Here is a 12138-nt window from a genome sequence, read left to right as displayed (position 1 = left end):
CACTATCCCTCCTCTGCACATGTCCAAACCATCTCAAACTTGCTTCTCTAACTTTGTCTCCAGACTGCTCAACCATAGCTGTCCTTCTGATGTTCTCTTTTCTAAACTTGTCCATTCTGGTTACTCCCAATGAAAATCTTAGCATCTCCAGCACTTCCATCTCCAGCTCTTCCTCCTGTCTTTTTGTTAGCGCCACTATCCAAACCGTACATCTTAGCAGGTCTCACTACCGTCTTGTCAGCCTTCCCTTTCATTCTTGCTGCTATCCTGTAAAATATCACCCCGACACTCGTCTCCACCCACCCAGTCCGCCCTGCCTACACTCTCTTCTTCACCTCTCTTGTGCACTGCCCATTGCTTTGGATGATTGACTCCAGGTATTTAAACTCATCTATCATCACTATCACTACTCCTTGCATCTTCACTGTTACCCCTGTCTCCCTCTCATTCGCTCACATGTATTCTGTCTTGTTTCTACTGACTTTCATTTCTCTTCTCTCCAGAGCATACCTCCACCTCTCCAGGCTCTCTTCCACCTGCTTCCTGCTCTCACTACAGCTCTCAGTGTCATCTGGAAACATCATAGTCCACAGAGACTGCTGTCTGACCTCATCTGCCAGCCTGACAATCACTATTAAAGCTAAAGATTATTACAAATCATTTTTAATTATCTAGTTGCTATTTTTTCAGGGGTAAAGACTGCACGCATTACATTTGATTTCCAACAAAACAACAAATATTAGTCCAAATTACTTGGCTGCAAAAGCACTTTCCCTCCCTCCTCCTGTTTATTTGTTCACAATGTTCCCCTGTATGCACGAGTGAATAATCTGTGGGACATTAATGAGTGGTAAACAGAAAAGGCCAATGGGTTAGAACACTGGTTCCCAAAATGTAGAGCAGACCCCCTGGTGACGCATGGCACCACTGCAGGGTGCTTGGACTACCAGTGGGGGAAAAAATGCAGTGCCAAGCAAGTTTGATTAACATGGTTTATGCAAGGACAAATAAAAGTAGCTTGTTTGTTTCAATAAAATGCAACGCTTTACGGGGCTTTTCAGCTTCTGAAAGAGAAAAGAAAAAAAGTCTGAGGTTCTGTCAATTAAAACAGACTGTGTGAACAAGCAGCCGTACTTGGTTTCAGGTATTAAATCATGAAACTCAGGGAACGCTGCTCATCAGCACTCATCAGGTGTCTCTGAATTAATGTTACACACTTGCTTTAAATTATGGGCTGAACGTGTAGTTGAAGTGGACAGTGATGGACATGCGGCCTCAAGCTCCAGACAGAGTTGCTCGAAATCAGGTTAACCAGTCAGTCTCGCATATGGGGACTGCACGCTGACCTCTAGTGGCCCACAGCTGTAAGAACACTTCATCATCTAAATGTTTTCTAGATTTGACTTCTCCCAGCTCGCTACGCGCTTCTGATTTAGGTCAGAATAACCAAACACACTGCAGCTGCATGAAGTCATTCAGGACTGAAAATGCTGTGCGTTGCTGGAATGAAGGAGAAACAAAAGCTAATTTTGTCCCTGCAGTCTTCATCTTAAAGAGCTGTGAAAGCTAAATTCTTTAAGTGCATTTTTTCCATTCATTGTTAATCAACAAGAAGCAATGAGTGGAAAGAAACTGGCTTATTAATCGTGTTTTAGGAGGATAATTTTGAGGCATAAGCTCCAGTGATTCCATAATACTTTGGTTTTTTATCTTTTAAATACGTTTTAAAACTCAATACATGCACAGCAACACTTTATAATACCACACAATTACACCACTGACTCTCCACATCCCATCTCAAAACGCACCTCTTTAAACTGGCTTAGCTGTTTGTCTTCCATCTGTCACACGAATCCTCTCTTCTTACTGATTTTACATACTGTAAATATGTTTTATTGACTTGAGTATTTTTTGTTTTTAACTCCTCTATTAGATGAGAGGATCATAGTATTGACGAGGGGATGCCACATAGTGGTAAACTTGTCCTATTGTGAATATTATGAGATTTGAACATTATTGCATTCTGGTTTTCTTTACATTTTACTCTGCATCCCAACTTTTTCAGAATTGGGTTTGTATTTTTATTGCACTGAGCATGTAAAAGGAACAAGAATTTCACTGCAGATGAATTAAGTTCTTATCCTATTTTATTTTGCTTTATATTCCTATTGTCTGTTATTAACAGTCATTAAGAAAGTGGAAACTCTGCCATATAAAACTTGTACAGGTAAGGGATGTGTTGCAAAATGTGTTGTTCCATCGGTTTATTTTTCCCAGGGTTTAAAGACAGTGTAATAACAGCAGTTTAAAAAAAAAATATATATATACATAATTCACTACTCACATTAAATTACAACATATAAACTTCAGTGATTAGTTATTTTAGCAATTTTATGAAGGCCTACTGTTGATTTTATTTTGCAAATGCAATGTAAAATACATTAAAAAAATATATACATGGATGACACAAGAAAGTAACATGTATTTCCACCGCGGTCCGTAAAATAAGATATTTTAGTAGTTATTGCATGTGCAATCTTAGCCCCGAAAACAGGTCTACAAACTAAAGCTGTCTTAGAGCTCAAAGTAACACGAGATGGAAATATTCCAGCAATGTAGGCCAACATGTAGGTTTCCTCCGATGGCAGTTGTTTGAGTAAATTTACTTAAATGCAACCACTGGATATTGTTGCAACTACCTGTTTAACGTCTTTGCCATCCCCTTTTCTTGGAGGGGGGATGGGCTTCGTTTCTCTGTGCACATCGATTTTTACACGAATCGCCCAAAAGGTTTGTGAGACGGTTATTGGACAACATTAAACAAATATTTTTTACATTAATTTAAAACATAGCTAAAGCACACATATTTTATAAATACAGCTTGCAGTATCTATACTTCAAGCTGTTTTTGCGCACCACGGTACGCGCGGCGCTGCAGATCCAGCGCTCCTCCCGTACCTGAAACGCCGCCTCCGCTATTTGACGTGTCCGTAAGTGGGCGGTGCTCCGCCGCTCTCCCTCCTGTTTGTACCTGCTGCTTCTGCTGGGACTCAGCAGAACTACCCATCCCGCTGACCCGCAGATGTTTCAGTTTCTGTCTGCAGCGCCTGGTCACAATAACCTGCCCTTTTCAGTCGGAGGACTTTCTATTTAGACTTTAGTTTGAAGTGTACCTGCGCGCTTTGAGCGGAACACGGCGGCTCCACACGAAAGGGCATGCAGTTTGATAACGACACCTGGGTCCGAAAGTGAGCAACTAAGACAACACCGCTGCCGCGTCGGAATGGACGGCTTACGCGCTGCCCATCTTTCATCAGCCCGCAGGCCGTCTGCTGGGGGAGCTTTACCCGATGAAAACTCACCCTTTGGGAAAGCTCCGTCCCAGCTGCCCGTGAAAAAACAAGCCGTGAAGAGACACCACCACAAACACAACCTGAAACACAGGTACGAGTTTCTGGAGACCCTCGGGAAAGGAACATACGGCAAGGTGAAGAAAGCCAAGGAAAGGTCCGGTAGACTGGTAAGCACTGGTGTTACTTTTCTTTTACTATCCTAGTTTATTTTCCTGCTCACATTTTACCTGCAGTCAGTATCAGGTCAGCGTTTGGTCTGATGTCCTATCGGCCACCTGTTATTTAGACAGAGTGCGCTATTTTTAGGTGACGCGCTGTCTGCAAACAGGTAGCGCACATTTGGATTTGAATTTTTAAATAAGGGTGCGGAAACCCTGCTCCTGAGCACGCGCTCGTTGTAAAAATTGCCAAGTATATTGCTGGATTGCAAAATGATAAAACAGAAAGTGTGCCTGCCCCTGGAGTGTTTGTCAAATGGCTGCAGTTTGCAGAAGGGTTCAGTGTGTTTATTTAGGTGGTGTTCTTCCGTCCACGCTGGAATCTACTGACCATAATCGAATAATTTCCTTGTCCCCGGCCTACATCAGTGGAGTCTTTCTGATCTGTTTGATAAGCGGTTGAATTTGGCTTAAGTGCAAATGCAGTTACACAAGCATCTGCTCCTGCCTCTTCGTAGTGTACTCAGGTTAAACAGGAGATCTGCTCCGGTTCGAGGTCATTATCGTGCAGTTTCAACAGAAACGCTCTCAAGGCATTTCACATAATCCCTCTTTTAAATTTAGCCCATATGAGGCAGAAAAGGAAGTCTCTTGGAAAGGCTTGAGTGACTCTTTTTTTTCCTCAGGAAGGAGTTTAGGTAACTTTCTTTTTGTTGTCTCCACCCCCACCCTTGCCCCCTTTTATCAGGAAATTTCAACTAGGCTTTCAGGTAAATTCCAGCTCTCCATGACCTAAGGGGAAATGGGAGGAATTTAAAACACTGGACAAAGATAAGCCTCTGAAAAGGCATGAAAGGGAGCCCCCCCCCCCCCTGATTATAAGATCTTTGAGCACTTCATCCTTATCAGATTTTTATTTTTAGCTTGTAAATATTTTATTATAGAAAGGAATGTGGAAGTGGGTTGATTATGATTGTGAGACTAGTTAAAAATACTGTACAGGAATGGGTCAGGGTAATGCAGCGCAAGCCAAAGCATGGATCAACACCACAGTTTAAACCAGTTTAAACAAACCAACCTAATAAACTGGCACCTGAGTTTATTCTGGTGCATCTATTATAAACTGTGTTGGGCTCTCGATTAAAATTGTGATTCATATCGGTGCTGCCTAGTGGTTTGTTTGCTTGCTGTGGCTTATCGGGCATACCAGGAAATTTAACGTGTGGAAAAGTGATACAAATAAAAAAGCACAAAAAAAAAAAACTTCCCCGCCGTATATACGCAGTCTTTTTATCAGTAAGCCTGACTCAGGTGTTGTTTCATGCTTTATTGGAAATGCTCTTTGTGAAAACTCCTGTTTGGTATTGGTGAAAGTGGACAACTTAAGGAAGTGTCAGGAATTTCCCCCTTTTGGTGCTTGTAGTAAACATGCAGTGATACAAGTTGAGCCTTGTCCACACACCCATCTCTGGCCTTTCAACGACTGCTGCTGAGCTCTGCTGTTTTTATAAGATATGACTTGGTGTCTGAGATTTATCCCTGCCAGCAAATCACACAATAAACCCAAATGTGTGTTTTTAAACTCACACCCAACAAATGACCTTTAGCAGAGAAGCGTTTACCTTGTTTTCATTTACCCGCCTCATTATTGACAAACATGGCAGACACAGATATGTCATTTGACTCAGGGGAGTGACTCATAACAAAGGGTGGCTTCATCTTGCGTGCTGTGGTGCTACAGCTGTTCCCATTGTCTAGAAGTGCCCTGAGTTTGATTACATAATCCACTTAGGTGGGGGGATGGACATACAGCAGGGTAGGGGGTTGATCTGCCACTTTGTGTATTCAGATGCCCCAGTTAAGTACCTAGATTGGGTTTGCATCAGCTGCCGATGAATTCATTGGGCAAGAGTTCACAGTGAAGTAATTATGTTCATCAGTTAAATGGGCTAAATATCTGTGTGAGTTTATTTACAGATGGTACTGACTCAGTATACCTGTATATAAAGCAGCATTTACTGATGTCAGTGACTGATACTCACCTGTTGTGACTCATCTGTTTTGCCACATCAGCTGTGCACCGGATAAATGTCTAAAGGTAGTCTGATGAAGAGCTTAAAAATCCTCCAACATATATATTTTTTTATAACACTTTATTGTTTTCCTGGAATTAAAAGGGAAAGCAAAACAAGGATATTAATATCCATAACAAGTCTCTCCCAAATTGTCATTTTAAACTTAAGTATCAGCCCAGGATTTTGTGCACACCTAATTAAAACTTCATAAATGTCTGTGCAGTCCAGTGCACTCTACAAAGCTTCACTTAGCCTGTTTTAAAGCAGGACTGACTGCTGAAACTGACCAGGAGGTAACGGAGGCTCATGAGTTGTGTGTTTTGTGCAAAAATGTGGTTTGAGTGTTTGCTCAGAACCACTCTGTGAAATATGAAGGATTTCAGCCCCTCAGCGCTTACTGCGTGAAGCAGACTGTCTGAGACAACACACACACACACACACACACACACAGATAACCTCACAGGGGTGTGAACTCATCATGAGTGCGAGTTCAGCCCTGTCTGACAGCTAGGCAAACAAACACAGGAAACTTCCATTCTCCGAGTCAGGAAAAAGGCCTACATGGGGGGGGGGGGGGGGGGGGGGGGGGGGGGATACAGAGGTTGACCTGGAAGAACATCCACGCCAGACGGTGACTCATGATGGAGGAGACGGGTTGTGAGTTGACACAGATATGACAATTCGCTGCTTTACTCAACTTCCCATCTCTGTAACCTCAAGGGTTAGAAACGAGGACACCCCACCGCCGGCACCATCTGGTGCCTCACAGCACCCCTTCAACCTTGGGGTAGACTGATGACGCACTCGGCACACAGAGGAATCCTAAGCATCTGCGCTTCGAATGGGCAACAGAATGACATGAATACAGCTTGCCTGCGAATTCAGACCGAGATACTATTCACATTTAAATTTTACTTCTGTGGGCCTCGCAGACCTAACGGCCAACACTAGTTTTCTTTAAAGCAGACAATGCTCGACCCGGCGTTCCCTTTGCAGAGCTTTCGGTTCACTGCTCATTGTTCCACTCGCAATCAAACAAGCAGGAGGAGGACAGCAGTTTTTGTTGAATCGCAGTGTGTTTGTGAATTTTTAACTGTACTGGTCTAAATAGACATGCCTTATCTAGTATATGCATTTCATACCTCTGCTGATCATTGTATTAACGCTTTGTTTGTCCTTTAAACATCAATTATGCAACTTTTGACCTGGATTTTGCCTTATTTTCATCATAAAACCAGCAGCTTGTGCTAAATAGTGTTGGACCAAATTACTCATGCACAGGTTTAACATTCATTTACAGTCTCCTTCAGTTCTTCCTTGTGTCCTTTTTGGTGTTAAAAGCTAGATTTGCTGAAACCCCTCGAGGTCTAAGCCATGAGATTTGTGGTTAGCATTAAGAGCGGCAGCGATGTGTAAGGGGTTGCTTGTTCCTTTTTGTCTTTCTAGTCATGTAACCCCTGCAGCACATGTTCTGATAGCATGATGATTATACAAGCATGTTTACACAGGGAAATACATTCAAATGGCTCAGACCTCACATGATAAAAGAGACTGTCTGACTCCCTGTTTGCATTATTATTTCATGAAACCATTCTTACTTGGCACTCAGTTCGATTTTTCTCTCTTAAAGGTTGCTGTGAAGTCAATCAGGAAGGAGAAAATCAAGGATGAACAAGACCTGATTCACATTCGCAGAGAAATCGAGATCATGTCCTCGCTCTGTCATCCGCACATCATCACCATATATGAAGGTACATTATTTCAAAACCTCACGGTTGTGTGTTTGCGTTAATTTCAATGATTCCCGCTCGGAGGCGACTGGATCTCTGAGCCGCACGCTACAAAAAACGTGATACCTGGAAAAAGACTCTGAGATTCAGAGTTTGGTCACGCAAGTCTTTGTGCTCAAATCTGATGCTGGGTTACATAAGCGCTAACATCCTGTGCCGTAATCTGGCACCGCTGATAATGTGTCTTCCAGTACCCCTCATGCCTGATGAGATGGTCACCATTCAGCGTTTCTCCACTTCAGTGCACGTTTGATTGCCGTATAGCTATTATGGGGCCTCACCAATCCCAATTGGTGTAAATTAGTGGTTTGCACAGATAAGAGAAATCTGTCACACAGTGTAAGTACTGCAAATGGTTTGAAACGTTGAATTCAAAGGGTTCTGATGTTGTCTTTCAGTATTTGAAAACAAGGACAAAATTGTGATTGTGATGGAGTATGCCAGCCGGGGCGATCTGTATGACTACATCTGTGACAAGAAGAGCATCACTGAGCAGGAGGCCAGGCATTTCTTCAGGCAAATTGTATCAGCTGTGCACTACTGCCACCAGGTAAGGCAGTTTTCTTTATATCAGCATCATATATCAGATCTTTACCCACTGCTGCCTTAAGCCTAATGACACAGGGCTCCAGTCAGACTCGCTGTTTTTCCACTCGCTGGCACCTCCAAAGTTACATAATGGGCGTTATTCACTGTCAGCTTGGGGGAAATGAACAGTTGGTCTGTGCTGAGACCAACTGAAGGCTAAAGGCCAGCCATCCCAACACACACACACACGCATGGTCTCACAGTTTAATGAGGGTGTGAAGGAACAGAACACACAGCAATCAGTTGTTCCAGTGAGCCGAGAGCTGTGTAATTACCAACATTTAGAGAGCACTATATTTTATCACGGCTCCGCTTGGCACAGCATTTATAAATGTTTGCTGTACAGTATTTACTGAGTGAATAGTCCTGTCATATACTCTGTGTTAACCATCTGTCCTGTTTCATTCTTTACGGAGCTCTGACGTCTCGTTAAACATTAAGTTTTTCATGCTTATTCAGCGGGAAGGGCTGTCTAAACTCTTATTATATCACCTATGTCTGGCTTGGCGATGAATTCCAAAGTGTCTTCGTGATTACGTCTTAATGAATGAATGCAACGTAACACGACAGGCAAAGAATGTGTCCGTTGCGACAACAAGTGCTCATATGTAAGAAGCAGTGTCTGACCTGCATTTTTGATAGCAAAGCAAATGCAAACTCATTTGAGTCAAAGGCATGCCCCCCTACGGAGCCGAGGACAATGAGGGCACGGCTGACGTACCAGAAAAAAAGTCTTCAATTGGGAAAGAATGTGGTGTAACCCAGTAAAACAAATCCTTTTCAAGTCACATAGACAATTCCCAGAAAATCGATCCATAATGGCCTAGGTGGAACTGAACTTTGTTTTTAAAAAAAAAAAAAAAAAAAAGCTGATATCTTTTTCCTCTTAGAATGGAATCGTACACCGGGACCTGAAACTGGAGAACATTTTACTGGATGGCAGTGGCAATGTTAAGGTATGCATGATTCACACAATTTGAAATCAATAGCCTGTATTTCACATTTCACGAAGAATGGTGATCTGCTGTAACTGAAGAACGTCACTATGGAAATAAAGGCTTCACGTCACATTTTTTTGTTCTTGCAGATTGCAGACTTTGGGCTGTCAAACCTCTACCATGGTGATGAATACCTTCAGACTTTTTGTGGCAGTCCTTTGTATGCTTCCCCAGAGATTGTCAATGGGCGTCCGTACCATGGGCCAGAGGTGGACACTTGGTCTCTTGGAGTGCTTTTATACACGCTGGTTCACGGCACAATGCCGTTTGATGGAAACAACCACAAGACATTAGTGCAGCAGATCAGCACCGGAAACTACCGGAAACCAAACAAACCCTCCGGTGAGTTTTTTAAATCAGACTTTTATTTATTTCTCTCTCCTTCAGTGGGGCTGAAATATTAGTGCATATCGTGTGTTATAATAGGAGTCCCCCCCCCCCCCATTTCTCTCCATCAGATGCATGTGGACTCATCCGCTGGATGCTGATGGTAAATCCAGAGCGCCGAGCTACAATAGAGGAGATTGCCGGACACTGGTGGCTCAACTGGGGCTACCTGCAGCCTTTATTGTGTGAGAGAAAGAGCAGTCAAGTAGAGCAGAACCCTGCGCCAGTATCTCCATCAACATCACACCCTGCTGGGCTGGCCAGTGTTGCTAGTTGGCTGCGTCGTACATCCAGGCCTTTATTGGATAACGGCTCCAAGATGCGCTGCCTCCTCCGCACACAGGGTGGTGGAGGGGATGTAGTCCGGCAACGCTCTCTGCGAAGGTCACGTAAGGAGAATAATATCTCCCAGACAGTTCATGAAGCAAGCACAGACAGTCGGCCCTCCAAGGGTATTCTGAAAAGACGTAACAGCATGAAACAGAAGCAGATGAGCGAAACACCAGCTGTAGGTTTAGCAGACCCACAAAATATCTTGAGCTTTTCTGCACCAGAAGATGCACCTTCAGCTGCGCAGCTTCCTCGCAAAGGTATCCTAAAGAAGCCTGCTGAGCAAGAGTCAGGGTATTACTCATCTTCTCCAGAGAACAGTGACTCTGGCTTGCTAACACAAACTAAAGAGTGCCCTTCAGCACCACCCTACAGGAAGGGCATCCTCAAACGTAATGGAAAGTTCTCTTCTGGTGGGTTACAAGAGTTTGGGTCTTTGGACCAGCTGGCCACATCTTTGCCCCATGGATGTGGCAGATCGAGACCAAGCGGAGCCATCAGTGAAGACAGCATTTTGTCTTCAGAGTCCTTTGATCAGCTGGATCTACCAGACCACGTGAGACCTACAACACAAATGGCTAAACCAGCCAAGGCGAGCATGAGAGGCTGCGTTTCTGCTGACAACCTACTGGACATCCAAGAAGACAGGATTCTGTCTGATGGGCTGCTGAGGTCCTGGGACTGTTACAAGTCTGGAGTGGCTGACAGTGCCTTTTCCATTTCAGACTGTGATAACGTCACAGAGGCTTACAAACAGGCCATGGTCATACGAGGCTCCACAGCAAGCTGAAGACTGTGAATAAGGAAAACAATACTGACTAAAGAATTTGCTTTCATCCAGAATTTTAATTGACTTTAAACTGAAAGCCAAAGTGCATAATGTGAAAATACCAGTGCACTGTAGAGATGATGATTCTGGCTGACTTCAGGAATTGCACAGCACCAAAGAAGGGAGGAGACGTGTTGCAAAACTTGAAATCGTATATGAGGTGGTTGATTAAGGAAATAAGAAATGAGGAGATTACGCAAAGGAGAAGCTACAGAGTACGGTCGACAACTTCTTTTTCAAATGGCTTTAGGAGAAGAGAGAGGCTGGTTGTCAGCCTGGAGCTCTGGTTTTCATTGACAGTCAATTCATTCACAATGAAATCAAAACACCGGTTTGAGATAAGACAGCAGTACATCAGAGACAGTAATTGAGGAGACATTTTTACAGTTACAGTAGATCTGATTTGAATATTGATTTTTTTTTTTTTTTGGGGGGGGGGGGGGGTGTACAGCAGAAGAACACTAAAGTCAACAAGAGGGTTTGATAAAGTTCAGTGATTGTTGTTTGGTAATCATTTGTCTAGGTTAATGACCGCAGTAGTGCACAGTTTCAATGCTGGAATGACTTTCGTTTGTGGGGAAGGAACATTTCATGGATACCAAAGAGCTGATCTTAGTGCTAAAAGTCCCAGCAAAAAGTGCCAAGTTTTGATGTTTGTAACAGGGACTACTGACATTGTTTTTTTGTTAATGTTTTTCCTGAAATGACTTGTTTGGTGTTTGGATAATGACTTGAATAATAATAGTGACCCTATGACTCAGCATCCTAACCAGTCGAACCTGCCTTTGCTTGCTAGCGTGCGCTGATACAAGTGCACAGATGGCCTCCCACATGGGTGTCAGTTTTACAAAAATAGGTGGGGCTCACTGCATTATTTTATTTTTAGCTTTTAATTTATTCACTGAAAATCAACACCATCACGTTCCCCAGCTAATTACTGTGCTGCGACCTGGTGACTCAAACAAAACTAGATTTCAAAATAAAATCATGAATTAGGCACATGGATAATGATTATTAATTAAGCTTGACAAGATATTTTCACAGCTACCTGGATGTATCAGGCCAGCCAGTGCCTGGAATAGCACTTTCAGGCCACTGAAACCTGATAACTACACCATTTATTTATCAGTCATTTGAGTATTACGCTCCTGTAACAAGAACCATGTCGAAACAGCATGGTTCAGATGATTGAGGCTCATCAGGAATTGAAAGCCTGTTTGTATGCAAAAGGTTTTTTTGGTCATTTTTCCGATTTCTGGAATCTGACAGGATTGTATTAAGAAGGTAAAACTCACTGATAACTGATCTTTGATTATTCAAGTGTGAAAGGAGAAAAAAATGTCAGTAAGATTTTTTTTTTTTTTTTTGAGTAATTTAATGTTTGTAATGTGGGCATTTCATTGTTTTTGTTTCTCCCTTTCCCCTGTCCTAGATGTTTTAGTTTAATTTAAACCATGTCTGCCAAAGTCATTTGTGTGACTGATCTGCCATGTTGTCCTTACTGGGATGAAGGAGTCAATAAAAAAACAAACAACCGAGATGCTGGTCAGTGTTGTTAATGACCTACATACAAACATTCACATTGTTTTTGTTTCATCTTTCCTGTTTTTATTCTTTCTCCTGCAGAGCC

General features: G+C 42.8%; 1 protein-coding gene across 1 annotated transcript; it reads left to right on the top strand.

Moving 5' to 3' along the window:
• The first annotated feature begins 3068 nt into the window (after window positions 1–3068).
• Window positions 3069–12046, top strand: nuak2 (NUAK family, SNF1-like kinase, 2). Its single transcript, XM_030730408.1, has 6 exons — window positions 3069–3520; window positions 7217–7337; window positions 7775–7926; window positions 8855–8920; window positions 9052–9304; window positions 9421–12046. The coding sequence occupies exons 1-6, from the start codon at window positions 3284–3286 to the stop codon at window positions 10467–10469; spliced, it is 1878 nt and encodes a 625-aa protein (XP_030586268.1). The 5' UTR covers window positions 3069–3283; the 3' UTR covers window positions 10470–12046.
• Window positions 12047–12138: the final 92 nt, after the last annotated feature.

This window comes from Archocentrus centrarchus, chromosome 5 (assembly GCF_007364275.1).
Source record: "Archocentrus centrarchus isolate MPI-CPG fArcCen1 chromosome 5, fArcCen1, whole genome shotgun sequence".
NCBI lineage: Eukaryota > Metazoa > Chordata > Actinopteri > Cichliformes > Cichlidae > Archocentrus > Archocentrus centrarchus.
The sequence above is the reverse complement of the archived record's forward strand: the minus strand, read 5'-3'. Positions and strand labels throughout refer to the sequence as shown.

Excerpts from the sequence above, each read along its gene's own strand:
- nuak2 (XM_030730408.1), top strand. The coding sequence starts at position 3,284 with ATGGACGGCTTACGCGCTGCCCATCTTTCATCAGCCCGCAGGCCGTCT. Across the intron at positions 7,338-7,774 it reads CATCATCACCATATATGAAG|TATTTGAAAACAAGGACAAA; the intron begins GTACATTATTTC and ends GTTGTCTTTCAG. Across the intron at positions 7,927-8,854 it reads CTGTGCACTACTGCCACCAG|AATGGAATCGTACACCGGGA; the intron begins GTAAGGCAGTTT and ends TTTTCCTCTTAG.